At 43.6% G+C, this 23,725-nt stretch overlaps 1 protein-coding gene across 7 annotated transcripts in view; it reads right to left on the bottom strand.

Moving 5' to 3' along the window:
* Positions 1 to 23,725, bottom strand: part of EXOC2 (exocyst complex component 2) — a 123,354-nt gene that overhangs the window by 52,227 nt on the left and 47,402 nt on the right. For 6 of the 7 annotated variants that reach the window (XR_009733060.1, XM_061399015.1, XM_061399019.1 and 3 more), the window contains 6 exons: positions 21,749 to 21,894; positions 21,539 to 21,620; positions 20,692 to 20,794; positions 17,365 to 17,483; positions 7,039 to 7,164; positions 4,074 to 4,198 (listed from right to left, as the gene is read on the bottom strand). Coding sequence is in view for 6 of the 7 variants with exons in the window: in XM_061399015.1 (XP_061254999.1) it covers positions 4,074 to 4,198; positions 7,039 to 7,164; positions 17,365 to 17,483; positions 20,692 to 20,794; positions 21,539 to 21,620; positions 21,749 to 21,894 (701 nt within the window). In the remaining variant the exon portion in view is untranslated. The remainder of the gene's footprint in view (positions 1 to 4,073; positions 4,199 to 7,038; positions 7,165 to 17,364; positions 17,484 to 20,691; positions 20,795 to 21,538; positions 21,621 to 21,748; positions 21,895 to 23,725) is intronic. The other variant, XM_061399017.1, reaches the window with a different exon arrangement.

Raw genomic sequence — 23,725 nt, 5'->3', positions numbered from 1 at the left:
AAATCTGTTCAACTGGATTTCAGTTAACTTTTTATTATCAAATTTTCTTACAACCAAATATCATTCTATAGAATGTCCTAGCAGGACAAACTTAGGACACTTTCCGAAGGAACAAGTCATCATGAAATGACATAAAAAAACTCACCACCATAACCTTAAAAGGTAAAACACTGGTGTATTTAGGTGGAGAACTTTAAGTTAGGAATAACTGCATTATAAATGACTGTGATACTGACACCAAGGTAATTTTAAAATACTTCAGGGAACGTCATTTTTTTAGGTATAAGCTAGAGAAACTGTGGAGAGTCATCTGCATGATCAACACTTTGGACCTGAAGGAGGAAGACATGGATAAGGATGCTGGTGTTTTCACCACGAGTCAGACACCCTGACGGACAAGGCAGGCACACACAGACACACACCCCTCTCTGGCAGTAACTCACACTTCTTGTGCAACTTTTAATGTTTTTTTCTTTGTAGTGATGCTTTTTTGAAAGAATGAAAAATCACGATAATAATTCAACAAGCGAATTCCTAAGTCTCTTGGCCAACAACACTCAAAATTCTTTGTACACCAGGATTTACAGAAACTGATGCTTTTCTCCCTTTATTTTTAAGACACTTGAGAAGCAACTGAAGTGATGCAGAGCTGTGGTGAGATGTGACCAGAGGAGCTCATGGTGGAGTGACCATCTGGAAGGACAAGAGGCCCAGGGCGAGGTGTCCCCGTCCCCGGGGCTCCTACTGAGGCTTCATCATGCAGACGCACCTGACGAGACCCCTGGCGACTGAACGCAGCCTCCAGCCCTTCTCTCTGGGGTGGGCACTGAAAGTTCCTACCCTCTAAACCCACGGCTGGTCCTCTGGACAACGAGCCTGGCCTCAGCGGGGAGATGAGACACTCACTAACATGCCTGCACTGTGACTTAGGAAGTCACAATATCAGAAGTGAAGATCAAGTACATACTTCTCATTATAAGTCACAAGATCACAGCTCCAAATTCACATTTCCAGCCCAAATCTTTCCTCGCAGAAAGATCTGCTTTCCAAATCTGAATTTCAGATTGCCTTCTTGGTGTCTGCAGAAGGCCTGAGCAGAACAGTGAAAGAGTGGCTTTCTGGGTCTGGAGTCTGCTGGGCTGCAGCTGGGAACCACAGGGTCTCCAGCACGCCAACTGCGGACCTCGGGGCTATTAACTCCACAGTCCTGGGAGACAGTTCCTTGGAACAAATCCATTCTCTCTCTATATATGCTGCTGAAAACAGAGCCAACATCCTAGCAGCTGTTTTTCTGAGCCCTGACCACGCTGTGGCGGTGGCGAGGGACTCTGAAAGAAGGCGTAATTTGTCTCCGTGAAGGGTTGTGCCCATATAAAACTAAGTATCCTGACTGCCAGATGGCGTTTTTCTTATATCTGCCATAGCACTAAATGCTTGTCCAATGGGAAGATTACTTCAAAGTCCTTTGTCCTGTGAAATAGCTCTGAATCAACGGAAAGAGTAAAAATCAACTGTTAAAAACATCATACTAAAATGAAGGCTAAACTTTTCCACAATAGTTTTGCCCACCAAACAGGTGCTAGTGCATGCATGAAGACGCCGACTGGACAGAATAACCATTTAGACTCCGAGGGCGTCTCCAATCACGTAAAGAAGTGAGCAGGTGGAGTGAGTGGGTGGGGGAACCAGTTATAAGGCCTTCCTCTTCCAATTGTTAAAAAAATTTGTTACTTATTGTTTTTATTTGATAAAGAGTTGAATATCTCCAACATGCTGAATTATGTGCAGTTTGCCCTGCTTTTAAAAAGAAAATTTTGAAACAGGAAGAACATTTTAATTTACATACTTACTATGAGTTACATAATTTTTTAAAATGCTGATTCCTAATATTTAAAAATCTGGATACTTTAAAAGTTTTCACCTGAAAATACACTACATTTAAAATGTATCTAAAGGTGAGATCTTACCCTACTACTAACCATTTCACTAGCTAAAACCCTTAACTCTTTCCTGCACACACAGACCAAAACTCCTTTGTGGTGAGACCAACGGTCAGACTGCACTGTTTTGATTCACGTATGTTACTTCTCATGGCCGTGACTAGTCTGAAGAACTATTTGTTAAACTGTTGGAAACTCCATCTAAATCTTTTAACGGATGAACTCTAAATAAAACAAAAACAGTTTTACAACAAGAAAAGAAATTCAAGTAAGTTGCGACTAAATATTTCAGAGCTTTCTTGTATGAAATTAAATACCAAAAACCCTGGAATTCTTCCCAACGTTAATTTAAGTCTCTGGTTTCCACTCATGACGTGACAGTTCCCTCTCCTAACTCCTCCATTCCTCCCACTGTCCTCTGGGGTCTTACTAGCTTTCCAGTAGAGGGTAACTTAATTTAAAAACACACCCAAATCTGTGGAGTAAATTACACTTAACTAATATTACTATAAACTTTTAAGAGAAGTTTATGACTATTAATAGGTAGAAACTCCAGAGGCAAATCCACTCATACAACTAATTACAAGTGATTTCTTTTTTTCAGGGCTAATATTATTCCTGAGCTCATTTATTTTTCATCTGCAATTAAATACTTCATCTAGACATTTACCACAACTAGGTATAACTTGTAAGCCAGGAAAATATAGTCCCTTTTCACTACATTATTCCAGATCAAAAACTCTAAAAAGACTCAAGATGAGATAACTACTGTCCATGCAGAGGGGGAGAGCACCTCCAGAAACTGATACAACTGGAAGGAAAAACACTCTGCTGGAAAAAAACAATGAGTTTCAGCCAGTTTCCAGGGCACCGCTCCCTTAGGTGTGTGAGCCCTCAGTGTCGCCCTGCACGTCTCTGGTCAGCACCCTGCCTCACTTCTTACAGCTACGAGACACCTACTGTGTGCCAGGCCAACGACACTTCAAATACTGGAAAGAATACTTTCTCCAAATAGTAAGAGCAACATCTTATATATCTGCCAGATACTGTCATAAGCATTTCACATACCGTTAGCTGCCACATCACAGCTAGTCAGCGACACACACTGGGTGTTCAAACGCTGACACTCTGCAAAAGAAGCTATGAACACACCTGTCCAGGCACTGATGTGGAGGCACCTCCTCTTTCCAGTCTCAAGAGGGACCTGCTCTGGTGGGGCAGGTAAGAGGGTGAGGGTATGACATGGCAGTGGGGGCGCTGCCTCCCACAGAGGCTGCTACCCTCACAGCCATGATGAATGAAGACATGGGCTGGTGGGGCCCGTGTGCAGTGGAGCGCTGACAAAACCTGCTTCAGGACATCTGAAAGCATGCTCCTCCTTGGGCAGCAACAAGCAGGTCTGCATTTGTGAAGGCCACACTCTGTACATGCTGTATGGGAGACTGACCTCTGCACAATTAACTTTCAACAGAGCTTTTTTATAACCACTAACAAAAGGCTCAGTCTACACCCTGGGACCTGGGGGTCGGTCACAGGTGGACAGGAAGGGGGACAGCAGAGCCGCTTCTTTACGTCCCTAACTTCTGTGCTGCCAACTATGATCAGGACACTGAGCACATGTGCAGCTTCTGAGAATGTAAAGGCTTAAGCAACTTCTCAGGTGGATCACACAGGGGCCAGAAAACAGGATCTTTATGTTCTGTCCAACCGGGAAATTCCTTCTCACTTCAGACCCGGTGCAAGATGCGAGCATTTTCTCCTTGTTTTGTCATTTGCTTCCTGTTAACTGCACAACAGTCTCACCCACAACACGGCCTGACTGGCCCTGTCCTCACCCCAGAGTCTTGTTCTCTGGGTGGCCGCCTCCCCAAACCCTCACCCACCTCCTGGGAGACACTCACTACTCTCTCTCTACAGTCGAGGGCCTGAGGCCAGAACAGGGAGGGCACTTGATCAAGGCCACACAGCTATTAGTGTTAGGGCTGAATAGAATTTTCAACTAATCTTAAAATATCTGACAATAGAGGCTCTGGGCTTCTGAGGTTTTAAAAAAGTCACTTCAAAATCTAAAATGATTAAAACTAGAAACTCACAATGACTGAGCTACATCTATAGTCAAATCTGTACACATACCTCGCTGAAAAGGCTTCCATTAACATATGAAATCCAGAGTTTCCAGAAGTTGGGCAGCTGACTTAAAACAAGCTTGGTCAATTTTTCAACAAATGCCACCCGATGGGGAGTTTTGCATCTCCACGCTAAAGGGGAAAAGAAGGTAACAGTATTAATATACTTTTGAATCAAGAGTGAAAATCTCTTTGAACAACTGCTGAACCCACAACTAACTTCACAGCAGGGCAGTGGTGCAGTCAGGAGCCCAGGGAGCCTCACAGCCGGGCAGTGGGGAGGGCAGGGGCCCAGGGAGCCTCACAGCCGGGCAGCGGGGAGGGCAGGGGTCCAGGAGCCCAGGGAGCCTCACAGCTGGGCAGTGGTTAGGGCAGGGGTCCAGGAGCCCAGGGAGCCTCACAGCTGGGCAGTGGGGAGGGCAGGGATCCAGGAGCCCAGGGAGCCTCACAGCTGGGCAGTGAGGAGGGCAGGGGCCCAGCAGCCCCACAGGCAGGAAGGGAGCAGTCCTCCTGACCAGCCCAGTCCTTTCAGCAGGGGCTCCAGAAGGAAGGCTACTGCTCCAGCAAATTAACCACAAGCCTTGCAAGAAACACACTTATTTGCAAGTAACTGATAAAGTCTCACACTCTTTAAAGGGAGACAACAAAACCCAGACACCCAACTCTGAACATTCCCAGTGTCTGAGAAACAAAAACATGACTAGCCAGGATGAAAGGCAGGGGAAAGAGAATCAGAACGAGAAAACTGGGAGAAAACTAGTTAAGAGTAAATGACAGAGATGGAATTAACCCACAAGGACAATGTTCAAGTAAAGGAAAACACGAAAATGACGAGGAAAGAAAGGGAAGAAATTCAAAAGAACTAAATGGAACTTCTAGAGATGAAAAAACAATGTGAAATGTTTAGGTTAGCCACTGAAGATAAAACATCAGAGAAGCTGAAGGCAGAGTAATCAACTCTATAATGAAGCAGAGTGGAAAGACGGGTGAGGATCAGACCTCTGCAGTCTATGGATAACCCACTGGCTCAACAGACATGCCACTGGGGTCCAGAAAAGGAAGCAGAAAGTCTGACAAAGTGATTGCCCAGAATCTCCCAAATTTGATGGAAACTTTCAGAATGTGATAAAGTAGATGCAAGAAGCTTGACAAAACCCAGGCAGGATAAATCTGAACTACTCAACATGGATCATGGCAAACTAAGATCATGGCATCTGGTCCCATCACTTCATGGCAAATAGATGGGGAAACAATGGAAACAGTGAGAGACTTTATTTTGGGGGGCTCCAAAATCACTGCAGATGGTGATTGCAGCCATGAAATTAAAAGGAGGCTTGGTCCTTGGGGAAAAAGCTATGACCAACCTAGACAGCATATTAAAAAGCAGAGACATTACTTCACTGAAAAAGGTCCATCTAGTCAAAGCTATGGTTTTTCCAGTAGTCAGGTACAGATGTGAGATTTGGACTATAAAGAAAGCTGAGCACCGAAGAATTGATGCTTTTGAACTGTGATGTTGAAGAAGACTCTTGAGAGTCCCCTGGACTGCAAGGAGATCTAACCAGTCCATCCTAAAGGAAATCAGTCCTGAATATTCACTGGAAGGACTGATGCTGAAGCTGAAACTCCAATACTTTGGTCAGATGTGAAGAACTGACTCATTGGAAAAGACCCTGCCTGATGCTGGGAAAGACTGAAGGCCGGAGAACAGGACGAGAGAGAATGAGATGATTGGATGGCATCACCAACTTGATGGACGTGAGTTTGAGCAAGCTCCAGGAGTTGGTGATGGAAGGGGAAGCCTGGTGCGCTGCAGTCCATGGGGTCACAAAGAGTTGTTCACGACTGAGTGACTGAACTGAACTGAATTGACTCGAGATGGAGATATAATTCAGTCAGCCTCAAGTGTCACTTCTGAGTTAAGCCTGTTAGAGGGTCGGCTGGAGGCAGGGCAGCACAGAGCAGCAGGGAGAGGTGCACACAGGGTTCACAGACACCGCACCACCCTCGTCAGGGAAGGAGGTGTGCTCTGATGCTCAGCAGTCTGACTGTGGATCAGACCCTGGTGGCCTCTGCTCACAGGGCTACACGCTCCACACTGGACAGAAGCAAGCAGCCCCGTTCTTCCCGATATTTACTCCAGTGTCTGGTGGGAGCAGGGTAGGAAGGGGGAACACTGACAGTTATAGAGACAGCCTTTCATTTAGCACAAAAGAATCATCTGATTTTAAGTTGTGCTTACGATGGACATTCATTCATATTATTAATAAGTCTCTAATACTTGAAAGAATAATATGAAATACTTTGAAATAACCTTCAGAGGTATTTGAAATTAATAAGACATGTTTCTATTACCTCATTTGCATTCCTTATATTGATTATTGAGGTTATAAGTCACCAGTGACTGACAGCATCAACCATTACATGAGTGTACTGTGACCACGTGTTTTATATCTCACATATGAAAACAAACAACAGATAAATGTCAACCTCAGGAATAAATGTAACAATTACAATCTGAGATGCCTTACTTACCCCAGGAAAAACGATTACCAATTTATGATTAATATTAAATGAGCAACTCTTTTTCAAACCAAATTTTAAAATTCGGTAAAGAATTGTCTACTATTTTTCTGTACTGCCTACAGAAATTAACTTTTGTTGCAACATTCATCCTGAAGAAGTTCTCAGAGAATTTTTTCTGTGGCATATTTTGAAAAATTCAACCACAGAAACGTGAGTAACACTGACCTATGCCCAATGGTTTCTTAAAAAATCAAATGGCATTTCTTTAACGTGCAATGTAAAATACACTGTGATTTGCTAAGTTTAATTTCTGGGCTGTTACTTAACAAGTAGAAAGCATGATGGCTGGTAACAGCAGCAGGAACACAAGTAATTATGGAATTTTCCAGGAGAAAAACGGCAGCTACACAAACACAAATCTGAAAGAAGCGGAGGGAGACACGAACCGTCATCCCGACCAGGCTGGAAGCTGCTGCCCCTCTTCAGCGACGCCGTCTGCCCGAGGTGACTGGGCGCGGAGGCGCGCACCTCTGTGTCGAGGTCCAGCGAGGTGCTGTGAAGGCCTGGGGGCCCTGAAAAGAGAGGCGGTGTTTCCTTGGACTCCTGGAAATTACTAGGTAATTAAATGGACTGAAATTTAGACCTTGCTCTAAATTTCCATCTTTTAAATAAGACATCAACTGAAGTAGAACCAGAAATATTTTGTCTAAATAACTTTTAAAAGTCACTCCCACCATACAGATTTGGAGGATTAAATCTGTTACTCTGGCTTAGTACAGACACAAAACTTAGGTATCATTTTAGAATTAATGTCTGGAAAACAGAGGCGGGGGATCATAAACATAAAAACCAGGATGAAAACTCATTTTTTGAAAAGCAGCTTGGCTGGGAAAGGAAGGCACAGGGTCTAGTGAGCAGACTTGCAGCAGAAAGCTCTGCTCGCTCCCGTTAAGCCTCTGAATCCACGATTTCTGTTTCTGGGCTGTGGGACCTGGCTTCCCATTTCTCTTCCCGCTGCCAGCTGCCCGGCCTGGGTCCTTCCCAGCCCACACTGTGAACATCCCAGAAGCTGACGTGTCACTGACAGGGCCGCAAGTGAATGCTACACTGTTTCAACAGTAAATCAGATGTTCAAATGCCAGTGTACTTATCACTAGTCTCCATTTTAATTTGGAAGCTAATTTTGTCTTTTCAAATTAGATTAAGAAACAAATGCACAATCGTGTAAAACACTGCTGAGCTGCATCTAGTACGAAAAGGGCTTAAATAAACTTGCACTGCTGACCTGCAACAGCAGCAATTCTAACGGGATGCACCGTGAATCAGATTCACAGCACCCTGAACATCATCTCGACACCTCCTCCTGAAGAAGGACAAAAGCGAAAGGACGACCAGGCCCCACTGCAGTCACACCTGGCACTGTTCTCCGATCCCTCTCTCCTGGATCTGCTTTCTTCTGTATATCCTCTATGGCTTACAAATCTCAAAGACAGAGAATAAATTCTACTACAAGAGTCTGGAAGCACTGCCTCTGCTAAAGCCACTGAAGCAAGGGCGAGCAAGGAGGGCACAGCCACGCAGGACTCGGGGAAACACGACCAGCACTGCCCACTGGGACTTGCCTTTTCTCTTTAAATCAACACCGTGATCAACAATGTGAAAAACATTCAGGAGAGAAACTGTTTTTTTAAATCTCCAAAAAATAAACTTTAGAAACTTCCTAATATATATCCTCATTATAACAACTTTAAAATAAAACTTACGGCCTAGAGGAGCTATCCCACGTTGAAGGCCAGGAAGGGCCGTGGTGAGGAGATACCCCTTGTCCAAGGTAAGGAGCAGTGGCTGTGCCTTGCTGGAGCAGCCATGAAGATACCCCATGCCCAAGGTAAGAGAAACCCAAGTAAGATGGTAGGTGTTGCAAGAGGGCATCAGAGGGCAGACACACTGAAACCATACTCAAGGAAAACTAGTCAATCTAATCACACTAGGACCACAGCCTTGTCTAACTCAGTGAAACTAAGCCATGCCCGTGCGGCAACCCAAGACGGGCGGATCACGGTGGAGAGATCTGACAGAATGTGGTCCACTGGAGAAGGGAATGGCAAACCACTTCAGTACTCTTGCCTTGAGAACCCCATGAACCCCATGTATGAAAAGGCAAAATGACAGGATACTGAAAGAGGAACTCCCCAGGTCAGTAGGGGTCCAATATGCTACTGGAGATCAGTGGAGAAATAACTCCAGAAAGAATGAAGGGATGGAGCCAAAGCAAAAACAATACCCAGCTGTGGATGTGACTGGTGATAGAAGCAAGGTTCGATGCTGTAAAGAGCAATATTGCATAGGAACCTGGAATGTCAGGTCCATGAATCAAGGCAAATTCGAAGTGGTCAAACAAGAGATGGCAAGAGTGAATGTCGACATTCTAGGAATGAGCGAACTAAAATGGACTGGAATGGGTGAAATTAACTCAGATGACCATTATATCTACTACTGCAGGCAGGAACCCCTCAGAAGAAATGGAGTAGCCATCATGGTCAACAAAAGAGTCCAAAATGCAGTACTTGGATGCAATCTCAAAAACAACGGAATGATCTCTGCTCGCTTCCAAGGCAAACCATTCAATATCACAGTAATCCAAGTCTATGCCCCAACCAGTAACACTGAAGAAGCTGAAGTTGAACGGTTCTATGAAGACCTACAAAACCTTTTAGAACTAACACCCAAAAAAGATGTCCTTTTCATTATAGGGGACTGGAATGCAAAAGTAGGAAGTCAAGAAGCAACAAGGAGTAACAGGCAAATTTGGCCTTAGAATATGGAATGAAGCAGGGCAAAGACTAATACAGAGTTTTGCCAAGAAAATGCACTGGTCATAGCAAACACTCTCTTCCAACAACACAAGAGAAGACTCTATACATGGACATCACCAGATAGTCAACACCGAAATCAGATTGATTATATTCTTTGCAGCCAAAGATGGAGAAGCTCTATACAGTCAACAAAAACAAGACCAGGAGTCTTACAAATAGCTGTGAAAAGAAGAGAAGCAAAAAGCAAAGGAGAAAAGGAAAGATATAAGCATCTGAATGCAGAGTTCCAAAGAATAGCAAGAAAAGAAAGCCTTCCTCAGTGATCCATGCAAAGAAATAGAGGAAAACAACAGAATGGGAAAGACTAGAGATCTCTTCAAGAAAATTAGAGATACCAAGGGAACATTTCATGCAAAGATGGGCTCGATAAAGGACAGAAATGGTATGGACCTAACAGAAGCAGAAGATATTAACAAGAGGTGGCAAGAATACACAGAAGAACTGTACAAAAAAGATCTTCACGACCCAGATAATCACGATGGTGTGATCACTGACCTAGAGCCAGACATCCTGGAATGTGAAGTCAAGTGAGCCTTAGAAAGCATCACTACGAACACAGCTAGTGGAGGTGATGGAATTCCAGTTGAGTTATTTCAAATCCTGAAAGATGATGCTGTGAAAGTGCTGCACTCAATATGCCAGCAAATTTGGAAAACTCAGCAGTGGCCACAGGACTGGAAAAGGTCAGTTTTCATTCCAATCCCAAAGAAAGGCAATGCCAAAGAATGCTCAAACTACTGCACAATTGCACTCATCTCACACGCTAGTAAAGTCATGCTAAAAATTCTCCAAGCCAGGCTTCAGCAATACTTGAACTGTGAACTTCCTGATGTTCAACAGGTTTTAGAAAAGGCAGAGGAAACAGAGATCAAATTGCCAACATCCGCTGGATCATGGAAAAAACAAGACAGTTCCAGAAAAACATCTATTTCTGCTTTATTGACTATGCCAAAGCCTTTGACTGTGTGGATCACAATAAACTGTGGAAAATTCTGCAAGAGATGGGAATACCAGACCACCTGACCTGCCTCTTGAGAAATCTGTATGCAGGTCAGGAAGCAACAGTTAGAACTGGACATGGAACAACAGACTGGTTCCAAATAGGAAAAGGAGTTCGTCAAGGCTGTATATTATCACCCTGCTTATTTAATTTATATGCAGAGTACATCATGAGAAACGCTGGACCAGAAGAAACACAAGCTGAAATCAAAATTGCCGGGAGAAATATCAACAACCTCAGATATGCAGATGACACCACCCTTATGGCAGAAAGTGAAGAGGAACTCAAAAGCCTCTTGATGAAAGTGAAAGTGGAGAGTGAAAAAGTTGGCTTAAAGCTCAACATTCAGAAAATGAAGATCATGGCATCCGGTCCCATCACTTCATGGGAAATAGATGGGGAAACACTGGAAACAGTGACAGACTTTATTTTTCTGGGCTCCAAAATCACTGCAGATGGTGACTGCAGCCATGAAATTGAAAGACGCTTACTCCTTGGAAGGAAAGTTATGACCAACCTGGATAGCATATTCAAAAGCAAAGACATTACTTTGCCAACAAAGGTCTGTCTAGTCAAGGCTATGGTTTTTCCTGTGGTCATGTATGGATGTGAGAGGTGGACTGTGAAGAAGGCTGAGCACCGAAGAATTGATGCTTTTGAACTGTGGTGTTGGAGAAGACCCTTGAGAGTCCCTTGGACTGCAAGGAGATCCAACCAGTCCATTCTGAAGGAGATCAGCCCTGGGATTTCTTTGGAGGGAATGATGCTGAAGCTGAAACTCCAGTACTCTGGCCACCTCATGCAAAGAGTTGACTCATTAGAAAAGACTCTGATGCTGGGAGGGATTGGGGGCAGGAGGAGAAGGGGACGACAGAGGATGAGATGGCTGGATGGCATCACTGACTCGATGGACGTGAGTCTGAGTGAACTCTGGGAGTTGGTGATGGACAGGGAGGCCTGGCGTGCTGCGATTCATGGGGTTGCGAAGAGTTGGACATGACTGAGCGACTGAACTGAACTGAAAATAAAACTTATTTTATTAACGTATCTAATGTACGTATAACAAGACGTTTACTGTCTTTTTAAGACGTTTACTGTCTTTTTAAGCACAGAGCTGTTTTTGTAGTTTTGCAGAAGACTTGAGGACTCTGTACCAAGTCTCCTAGTGGAGGCTACACCTAACCAGCTGCCCAGGAGCCACCTGAACCTACGTTATGGGAACACTAGAATTAAATTTAGTAACCCCACTGATTGTCTACATAAAGGTCCCAGCTGTATTTTTTAAATATCAAGAAAAAAAAGTTTAGTTATACTGCATCCATTCACAAAACTGCACATAAATTTGAAATATAATTTATGCATGTATTTTGGTGAGCTTCAGTTGAAAAATACAGCCTTTTTATATTTTAAGACAATTGGATAAACAAATATATTTCAGCAAATAATTAGCTTAATAATCTGGTCAATGTCTGAAATATTTAAAAGAGGAGATAGTTAGCACAGCCTCTATGCTTAATCCCCTGAGAAGGAAATGGCAACCCACTCCAGTACTCTTGACTGGAAAATCCCATGGACAGAGAAGCCTGGTAGACTACAGTCCATGGGATCGCAAAGAGTCAGACACAACTGAGCAATTGCTTGCTTGCCTGCCTATGCTTAATATTTTCCCTTTATAACAGATCCATACTGTGATGGTTCAGATCAAACCTTTCCCGTGTGACGTATCAGTCTACATTTCCAAAGAGAACCCGAGCCACCCAGAAGAGTCTTTCCTCCTGCCGTGTGACTGTGCACAAGAAGCTCCTGCTTCTACCTACTCTGGAAGCGCTGGTCCGCCTCTGCCCCACCACGTCGCTGGGAAGTCCTAAGGCCGCAGCAGACTGATGCTCCCTGGAGTTACTAGATAAGAGTCAGCATGTATTTTAAGACTTAAACTTGTTTTCAGAACAATGGAAAAAATGCCTTTGAAGGCTACCTTTAAAAATCCTGTTTGAGAATGTCGGTAGGGGGTTAAACCAAAGGCTTTTCCTGACAGGAAACCTGAAGATTTAGTCTCATTTTGGCCCTATTTCATAGGAATTTTAAGAGACAAATGACACTTCTTATAAGGTGGTAAAAGTTTTGGAAGAGAAGCCGAACAGTTAACTACCTCAGGCTGGAAGAAAACAGACTCGTCCACAGGCATTTACGCTTTAAAGATGAATTCTTTAATGCCGATCTTTATTCTTGCTCTTTCCCCATCTTTGTCTCCCCTTAGAAAAGCCAAAAGATAGCATGTGGGCTACAGAGGCAGGCCACGAGGAGCAGCAACGCGCTCCCGGGTGCCCGGCTGGCCGTGCTGAGGGGCCACGGTCACCGCCTGTCTGAGTCCTGGTGTGTACCATCAGGCACCACTCACCAGGCTGGTCTGTGCTATGACCCTAAAACTGGCATTCAGAGAAGGTGCTGCTGCAGCGTCCACAAGAATAGCACCCTGGGACCTACCTCTGCGGACAAAGCTTCATATGCAAACAACCTGTCCTAGAAAAACACAGCTTTTACGGAGGACTTGGCTCAGCCCGGTCATGTTTGACTCTCTGCGACCCGACGGACTGCAGCACACCAGGTCTCCCTGGCTCAGAAAATCTGCCACCATCTCTGCTCATGAGCTTTTCTTGAAGACCACAAGACAAATACAATTGGCATTTTTAACACAAACCACCATGTAAAACTTTTAAAAAATTATATTAGGTTCCTTAAATTAATGCATAAAAACCAGCTTTACTTACAAAGACATCTTCTCCTGTCTGAAGTATTTACACTCTATCTTTTAAAACTGTAGTTTCACATCACAAACACTGTCTCAGGTCGTAACCCTTCTGCCTGCGGTGGGTGAATCAATTTCTCTTCTTTGGTGTTCAAGTCCAAGTGCAGATGTCACAACAGAACTCACAATCCATTCTTTAGATTCAGAACCCAACAAGCCTTTGTTTTGAAAACAGGTTCCTGAGAGGACCTGAATGAAAGTGAAGAAGCTTCACAAGAAATGAGACGTGCTGGAAGAGACGCAGGCACTGCCACCACCACGCCATTAGCTCATTGTGTCCAGAAACCCATCTGATGGAACATTAGCTTCAGCAACAGAACAGAGGTCCATGGCACTGTGTGCCCGACTGAGAGAAGCTGAGCAGTCATGCGGCTCCTCTGAGGCAGTTCCCTCATATGCAAAATGTAGACCCAAGTCATGTCTGAACCAGACAGTTTCCCAGGTTTCTACCAGACCCACAAGGTTGTAATTATGAGAGGATGCCAACAGAAAGTCCAAATGATATTTAGGAATCCTGCCCCGTACTGACCTCATTTCTGTTACACATAACTAGGATATCTGTAAACCGGGAGTCCATCAGAACAACTGGTTGTGAATTAACAACAACAACAAAAACTAAAGTTATTCCAAGCAAACTTATAACTAAAGCCAATATTTTATATAAACATCCACCTACAAGCACAATAACCTCAGATATGCAGATGACACCACCTTTATGGCAGAAAGTGAAGAACTAAAGAGCCTCTTGATGAAAGTGAAAGAGGACAGTGAAGAAGGTGGCTTAAAGCTCAACATTCAGAAAACTAAGATCATGGCATCTGGTCCCATCACTTCATGGCAAATAGATGGGGAAACAGTGGCAACAGTGGCTGACTTTATTTTTCTGGGCTCCAAAATCACTGTGGATGGTGATTGCAGCCATGAAATTAAAAGACGCTTGCTTCTTGGAAGAAAAGTTATGACCAACCTAGACAGCATACTATAAACCAGAGATATTACTTTGCCAACAAAGGTCCGTCTAGTCAAGGCTATGGTTTTTCCAGTAGTCATCTATGGATGTGAGAGTTGGACTATAAAGAAAGCTGAGCGCAGAAGAACTGATGCTTTTGAACTGTGGTGTTGGAGAAGACTCTTGAGAGTCCCTTGGACTGCAAGGAGGTCCAACCAGTCCATACTAAAGGAGATTAGTCCTGGGTACTCATTGGAGGGACTGATGTTGAAGCTGAAACTCCAATACTTTGGCCACCTGATGCGGAGAGCTGACTCATTTGAAAAGACCCTGATGCTGGGAAAGATTGAGGGCAGGAGGAGAAGGGGACGACAGAGGATGAGATGGCTGGATGGCATCACCAACACAATGGACATGGGTCTGGGTGGACTCCGGGAGCTGCTGATGGACAGGGACGCCTGGTGTGCTGTGGTTCATGGGGTTGCAAAGAGTTGGACACGACTGAGCAACTGAACTGAACTGAACCATACACACACGCCTTCACTACATCACTACACACCTGCACACAGCAGACAGGAGCACAGTGCAGAGCTAACATGCCCAGGGACAGCACACTGATGACGACAACCAGGAAAGCATCTAGGGGCCAACTGGCCACGGTGGACGCTGTCACCAGTGGCTACTTCTCATAAGAAATACAAGTTCTGTCTCCATCTGCGTGACGCCTCCGCACTGCCATCGTCTGCCTTTGCACTGACCATCGATTAAAAAGTCACAGTATCTATGTACTTCAAGAGCTACTGGACATATTAAACTGCTTTTGAAATTGACAGTTAACTGAATGCTTGATATCAAGAAAGTACTGATAACACTTCAAGTAATGATAATAGCTTTCAAGAAGTTCAAGTGATATAGTTTTCACAAAGCATGTTTATCTTTGAAAATTACATATTGAAATAACTATAAATGAAATGAAGTGACCTGCTTCAAAAGCAATTCAGGGTGAGGGAGGAGCTGTAGGTACAATGAGACGGGTTGTGAGCAGATAACTGTCTAAACTGGGCAGACACAGAAGAGGTCATGGGGTCACCCTTAGTGCTCCTAAATAGGTTTGGAATTCTCCAAAATAATAAACTCCTTCTGATGTGAGCTCAAAGAATACACCAGATTTGCAATTAAAGAGTATGGACTTGTTAGGACTATCTATATTGTTTGTGTTAGCTGTGTTGCTGACAACAGGTGGGTATGGCTCAGGATGTTCTTCTGAACGTCAAAAGACAGTTAAGATCATAATCTATAAACATCTGGCTAATGGATTTAGGAAACTTATACTGCATTGTCATGAAGTTTATGGAGTAAGTTCAAAGAGCTATAAACTGTTATGTTGCACTTTTCAATCAAAAAGACCAACTTATGGAAATAAGTTTACCTAAACCTCATCACTAACAAGAGGTTCCAGTCAACGCACATTCCTTCAACCATGCCGCCAGCAAGGAACAACCTCTACAACAGGCTTGGTCAGAGTAAATAAAAAGGCAGGTCTCCAGTCACACAGAAGCGAGTGTCCTTTTCCCTAGAGATGCTGACTTCCAGCAGTGCTGGGTGAGTAAGTTTAGCTAAATAAAAAGGCAGGTCTCCAGTCACACAGAAGCGAATGTCTTTTTTCCTGGAGATGCTGCCTCTCGGCAGTGGTGGGTGAGTGAGTTTAGCAGCACGAAGCATCCAGATGACAAGGAAGGACTCCACCAGGTAAGGGTGCATCTCCATTTACCTCCAAGAAGGACCCAGACTAGTGATGGGATATTGAGTATCAGAGCTTTCAGGTATGGATGTAATGAGCATGAAATTTCCTGTGCCGTCTTTATAAATTAGACACGTTTTCCAGAAATTTGAATATTTTCAAAACTAAACGTGCAGCCAGATTGTTTCTTACAAGCCTGAGCAGGGAAGCCTTCTGACAGACCACAGCCCTGTCTGTACTCCGGGCCATCTGACCACCTTTCAGCGGCCTTTCCCTGGAAAACCACACTCCTCCTGGAGGCTCAGTGGCAACAGCACCTCCTCCAGGAAGACTCCGGGGCCTCCGGTTAACCAGGCTGAGGCAGAGCTCTGTACTCCCCACTTCGGAATACCTCTCACAACTATACTTACGTGACAAATAAACACCCATGTGGCTTTTTAAACCACTTCTCTCTCACCAGAGGACAAGCTCCGAGAGGCTGGAGACCACCTGGGTCCGCTCAGCACAGCACTTCAGCCCTGAGCACGCACCCACCGCACTGCCTGCCAAGCCTGCTGCACCACCACCTGGAAGCTTTAAAGCCACTGGCGTGTGGGCGCCACCAGGAGAGAGTCTAACACAGTGGGAGGGGAGGGGAGGAGGCCGGGAGCGACAGTCTTCAGAAACACCAGGGGACTGTGTCAGGCAGCCTGGGGCAAGAGCCTGCCCAACTGAGCAGACTCCAAGCACAAGAAACTGAGGCCTCCAGACATCCACATCGACCTCAGACTATGCGTGCTGCTTGTGTTTTCACTTGTTAAAACTTGTTAAAATAATTAATGGCACAACAGGAGTTTGGATATGGCATCAGGAAAGAGATATTTGGGTTTTCCTAAACATTAAGAATAGAAAAAAACTGATTCGCAACTAGAGAACACTCAAATCCAAGCCAGCTAACCCACGACAGGCTGTCACAAACACCCGCGGCCTCCCTTCTGCGCCAGCCTCGCTCCCACACTGCCTCACTCTCCTCCCAAACCCAGCGTCGCCGAGAGGGGAGGGCAGGGCCCATGTCTGCGCCCCTGGACTTGGCTCAGGGCCTCGTGTGCAGAAGAGCTCAACAGGCAGCTGACGGAGTGACGAGTGCACGTTTCTGCTGACGGACACAGGTACCACCCCTACACGCCGCGCCACTTCTGCTGGAGTTACTGTCCGCTGCCCAAAGCTCTGTCCATGCAGCCAGACCGCACGAGACAGGCGTGCTGAGGCTTACCCCATGCCTCTCAGTCCCTGGCTCAGGGAGGGTGCTCGAGGTGGGGGTTGGGGTGGGGAGGGTGGCACAGGCACAGGCACGGGGAACACGAGCCCCTCCTCAGCCAAGTGCCCCCAGAGCGTGTCGAGCGACCAGGGGAGGGCCTTGCCTTTGAGGTCCCGCACGCAGCCCTCCCGGCAGGCGTGCATGAGCTGGAGGATCCACCGGTGCTGGGCCCCGATGCACTGCCACGCAGGGTCGCCAGGCGCGTGGAGGTCGGACAGGTACCTGAAACGGCAAGGCAATGGCTGACCGAGTCAGCTTCTGCTGCACAGCCATAAGGTCAAAACGAAAGCCAGTGTATCTTAAAGTCACGGCTTTTAAGGATACTTAAAACTCTCGTCAACTAGTAAAGCATTCATCAATACTTACTCTTTAATATTCAGTTCTAAATGAAACATATTTAAACTTCTTTGCATGCAATTAACAATAAAAGTACATTTTAAAACGCTAGGACTTTATAAAAAGACAACCAAGATGACAGAGACAGCGTGCAGTGTCCTGATCAGAATGAGCCTGCTCAGCTCTCGGCCACACAGGAAACACCAGCAGAGTCTCCGCCAGACGACCTTCTTCTCTGGTCTGAAACTCACGGCCACCAGATGGCAGTGTGACCCTGCTTTCTTTATTCTCCGAACAGGGCAGCTGAGACTTTGGACCACATCACAGAGGTCTGGTGACAGCAAACACTGACCTGTAAGCCTAAACTCTGATTCGTGAGAAGATATTCCTCAAAATATACAGTAGAGGTGGGCATTTTTCTTGGTTTTCAAATAGGTTGAAAAATATTTAAAGTCTTATTTGTCTGTGAAAATTTCCAACCCAGATAGACAACTGAAGTAGATTTCTGCTGAAAAATTGACAAGTATTATTCAAAACTTAGCCCTCATGAAATACGTAAATATAACAACTTAAAGCAAATTAAATCAACTCCAAAAGCTGGACTTGCTGTCTTAAAATTACTACAAACCGTAAGCTGTCTACTGTCTTGGGGCTGAAGTTTCGTCTAAGAACACACAGTCACTAGTCACAGTCACAAGCGTGGCCTCTCGCAGGGACACAACTGGGCGTCTCTCCCGGGCCCTCCAGCAGCAAGCACTTCCTTACTCAGGCTTCTCAGCCAGCAGCTAACCAGAGGAGAAGCAAGTCAGTGATAAACAAGACCTGGCATTCGGGAACAACCCCTGCCCCGCTCCAGGACGAACCAGGCGGTGGTTTTCCAGGAGGGGGCGCGATCCTGGCCCCACTCACAGGGGCCTGGAGTCCAGGCCCACTGTGCTGAGCCTGTGGACTGTCTGCTGGAGCTTCGCCTCAGGCAGGAGAAGCTGTGTGTGCCCCTAGGGCTCCTGCAGCACCTCCTCCAGACGCCTGGGCTCACACAGCACCCTTGGAGCCACACCAGCAGTAAACGCAGCACCCCCGCCCCGCGCCCGCCTTCCTCTCTGACGCACGCACGGAGCAGCACAGCTAGGCGATCAAGACGTCCCTCTGCTCAGCACCCCTCAAACTGTAAGGCCCTCCAGTCCTTCCAAAATTTAAGAATAATCCTCTTTCTACCATCTTGTTAATGGGTATTACACAAAAGAGTTTTATAAAGAAAGATAAATTTGTTGTCTCAGAAACTCTACAGTGTTTCAGTTCAAAAGTACAACTTGTGTTAAGGCTTTCCCCTGGTTAAATGACTTAATCCAGTAACTTTTCTTTTAGGATGTACATTAAAGACTGTAAACTACATTTCAAAAATCTTGGCTTAGAATACGATACAGATTATTGCTACTTCCTTTTAAACTTCGTTACCAAAGAATACTTTTTAAAAAGGCTTTTTAGTGGGGAAAAGGTAAGGAATGTTAATTATGGTGAGCATAGACTCAAATTTTAAAATTTAAGAGTTAGAGCCGTTAGGCATACTTAGACATGATTTTTAACAATGACCAAGGAAAGAATCACACTGATATGGAAAGAAGTATTGCTACAGGGTACTCTGCTTCTCGACCAAGCTGCTAGCAGCAGCAGAGTAGGGAGAGAAGAAATTGTGAGAACGCCTCGAACCAGAGTCAGCACTGAACAACCGCACGGCAACAGGGGAGAGCCCCATGCTCACGCCGTGCACAGCTCCCAGTGTGTGGGGCTCAGACGCGCAGCCCTGCTGGCGATAAAGTTGAAGGCTCCCCCCAACCTGGTGCTCACAGGGTGGCTCATCACAGATTCCAAACTCCAACAGATGTTTGGCCTGGTTGTGATGTTTTTCCTATTCTTTAATAACTAAATCCTTAATTTAAAAAAGGATGATAAATTGCTCCATGTAGTTTCAAAGTGTCAAAAATAAAGATTAAAAAGTAAATAAATTACTTGACATTTTCAGTGACATTCTTGTTCTTTTCCTTTTGAAAGGACAGGGAATAAAGCAATAGGCCATTTAAAAGAACCTTTTTTAATATTACTATCTTTTAAATGGTATCCAGTAGGTTAACCGGTCACGGAAACTGCATGAGTTATCACACAACGGCAATTCACTACATACAGAAATCCTGCACTCGATAAGGTTTAACATCATTTTCCTACCAAGAGATGTAACAGAATAACTGTAATTATTAGTGAAGCAGCATGGCAGAACACAGACAAGACGCTAAACAGCTTTGTATCCTAGATGACAGATTAGCCTTCCTGGAACTCTATTACTTTACATGTTAAAAAAAAAAAAAAAAGGCAGTTGGATAACAACACACAGTTAATTAGCAGCATTAAATTTCTATGATTCTACAAGCCAGAAAAATTCCTGTGTGTGCTTTCTTCTGGGGACACTTAGAGAAAAGCACAGACAGGCTGTGAAGGCAGACAGCCAGAGGCCCCCCACCTGTGGAGCAAGTGTGACCAGGTGCCACGCAGCGACCGCGTGGCTTGTTGGGGGGCAGCCGGCACCCCAGCTCCCCACGCCAGCCCACGTTAAAACTCCCTCCCTCTTGAGCAACACGGTTCCCACCACACCATGGGGCCCACGCTTCTGCTGCTACTGCCATCCTTTCCAAGTCAGCATCCCCACCTCCTTTTCAAGCCTGGAAGCTTTCAGAACCCTCAGCTGTTGAGCCCTGCCCCACCTGCAGCACTGGAGCCCCGTGGGACAACGCCACCCTCGAAGCCAATCAGGGAGCAGCCCCCCAGCCAGGCTAGATCCTGTGGACAGGAGAAGGGCAATGAGGCCGCTTTCCCTTCACCCAAACTGGCAGGATTCTCTTGCCTTTAAAGGGTGACTGCTCCCCAGTCTCTGAGTACACACAAGACCTGGTGTCCTACATGGGTCCCCACACTTCTGCTGCCTGTCTTCCCTTCTGCCGTCTCATCACTCTCCCAGTCTCCCCGAGTCTCTGTAAGAGCAACAGGACGTATCCAGCATCACCCAGATACATGTGATTCGTTGAAACTCTCACAGAAGGTTTACCTTATATAACGTTTCTGGTCATGTAAAGTTGATGGTGTCTCAAGCAACTTCTCCAGAAGTAATTCTCTTAAAGCTTCAATCCGTGTTTCTACTTCAGCATAATCTAATTAAAAAGGAAATAATTACATGATTTACAAAATGAAAGTTTAAAATCAAAGTATGGAAAGCAGACTGGCTGTGCGGACGGAGGGGCTGACTGAGAAGAGGCAGGAGGGGAACTTCCCCAGCGATGAAAACATTCCCTGCAGGGTTCGGGTTACAGGGTGTGTGTACCTGTCAAACTCACTGATGTGCAGTGTGAGAGCCTGTGCGTGCACGCGCGCGCACACACACACACACACACACACACACTGTAAATTTATCACAATAAAAATAAACTTTTCTGGGTCCTTTTGGATTTCTTTACAAATTTAATCAAGTCCTGTGATAGTTCTCCCAGTTAATAAGGCATTTTAGGCTTTATTTTCTGTAACTCTACCATAGAGATAATTTCAAAATTTGCTTAAAGTAGGGTTAGAATTCATAAATATATTATTAGTCTTTCTAAAGAGGGAAGAATAAAATGTAGATTTCCATTTCTGTAAAATACCTGTAACAATTCTTTCCAGTAAAAAAGACCTAAGTAGCATCACAATTATCAAGCATCAAAGGATGTCCACCCGCCCTGTAGTTCTCTCTCCAGGTCAGTAAGAAACTCCACTAAACTACTTCTGAAGTACCCATCTTACACTTGAAAAGGGGCACCATATAAACAAAAGCTAAAATGCATGTTAACATTCTTTGCAAAATCCATTTCACAATTTTCCTTTAAAAGCAAAGTAAAAAATCTTAAAGTAATAAATCTTACATTTCTTGAAAACTTGCACCTCTGTTTTCCCAAATAGTGACTTGGCCTTTTCATAATCATTAATAACCACATCATAATCACCCTTTAAAATAAAGAAACATTTTGGAGATTGTCAGTAAAGTTTAATTAATTTGGTTAAGATAAAAAACATCCTCACAACTCTAAAATGTAAGACATCTGCGCCCACAGGCACATGAACAGGCACTGTACCTTCTGGATGTTCCTTTCAATATTCAGAGGGAGGTTGAAAAGAAACTTGAATCGCTGGAGCACATTGAGTGCATTTCTAGTGGAATCTGCCTTGTCCTTTCGACCTAAGACTTCTTGAAATAATGTATCTGCAGTGTTACTTGCTCCTGTTTTAAAAGGAGAAAAAGAAATTTAGATAAAAACTAATTTTAGTCATAAAACGTGCAACTGGACAAAAGAAACAAAATGTTAGACTGCTATTATACTTGATATTATAACTCAGCAGACTTTTCTAAAAGTCAATTATATTGGAGTTTTTTTAAATTTTTTACAGTTTGCTTAAGCACAATTTCCATCTTGCTTGCTAAGTCTTTTCATATGTGTATACCAATTAATGGTATCCAATTAAGAATAACCATACTTACCAGGCCCAAATAAGTTCTCTGATGTGAATCTACATTTATTTTAGCTTCTTTTAAGTTTTACAGCATTATGGACCCTTAGGTTATTTCATTAATTCAGATAATAGGTTAAAATACACACACATACATGATGTGTGCACACACAAGTACACTAGTTAATTCTCTGGATTCAGTATCTATATATTCATAGTAATTAAAAAAAAAGGAAGAAAAATTTTTCAGAAAAGTTATTCAAAAGAAGTATTTTAGACCTAACCCTATTCTGTGTAAGATTATCTATGCAGCAGGCAGAAAAACTACATAAGCAATTTAAAATATCAAATGTTAACACACTATCATTAATGAACATTTCTTAAATCAGCTTAACATTTCTTAAAATGATACACAAACTGGACATTTTATATTTACATATATACATATGTATTTTTTTACCTTAAAGGCCTCAAATTATATGAATCACTAACGAAAGTTTCTCTAAAACAAAATTTACTGTATATAAAAATACTTAAGCTTTTTCAACTTGTGAATTATTTTTAATTAGTCACAAGGAAAGTGGAGAAAAAGGATACTCTTTTTGGCTGTTTGATCACTGTTCATATAAAGTTTCTACATTATCTGGTCTAGTGACTATACTTTAAGCAAAGATGAAGAAAATGACCTCAGTCTCGCTGGGTGGCTGGCATGCCGCTTTCTCTCGTCCACACTGTGGGTGGCCTGAGCGTGTTAAAAGTCGTCTTTGTAACATAATTGTTTTATCTAAATAATGTTTAAATTCTGTTGAAATTTTAAAGGCCTGATATAAAAACTTTGTCAGTATAGCTATTTTCACCACATTATTTAACGTACAATACTAAATTTCTACTATGAGAAAAATATATATATTCCCTTATTGCCACCAAATCATATAATGAAGAGTAAATGAATATTGGAAATCTGATTAAAGTTAAAAGTACTTTTCTTGGAATGCTTATTATTAAGCATTTATCATTTAGAAACAGACTTCATGAATTGAGGCTTCATAAATGAACAGATTCCCGAATGAGGATTGAGTATTTTTAAAGGCTGATTACTTAGGTGTGTGCTGTGAATGTTAAATCCTCAAGCACTTTCTCTACAATGAAGGAATACAAAACATCAAAATTAGATTTTTTTCATCTTGAAGACAATAAAACAATACTAACATAATTTTAAACACTCCTAAAAAGCATGAAAACAAGTACAGGTAGAAAATCCATTTAAAATTAAATAATATAAATATTTAATACAGAAATCGCAGAGGCAGAAATTATAAGCTATCAAATTATAATTATACAGAAATATATACAAAATTTTAATTTACACACAAATTTTAAGTTATGAAATTATGATTTTAATTTATAAAACACTTTGCCCATAAATTATTATTCTGTTGTGAACTTTACTGCATTCACAATATAACTTTGGGAGCTCGTAACTGATAACTGGACGATTATATACAGTAAGAAAATAATGAAGGCAGTGATGCCAAGATTGGGGCAGCAGATAAAAATCAGCAGCAGCTCACCAGCCACACTTGAGGTCTTCATTCTGTGGGGCA

This window comes from Bos javanicus, chromosome 23 (assembly GCF_032452875.1).
Source record: "Bos javanicus breed banteng chromosome 23, ARS-OSU_banteng_1.0, whole genome shotgun sequence".
Taxonomy (NCBI): domain Eukaryota; kingdom Metazoa; phylum Chordata; class Mammalia; order Artiodactyla; family Bovidae; genus Bos; species Bos javanicus.
Note: the sequence above shows the minus strand (reverse complement) of the source record. Positions and strands in the feature narration are given on the sequence as shown.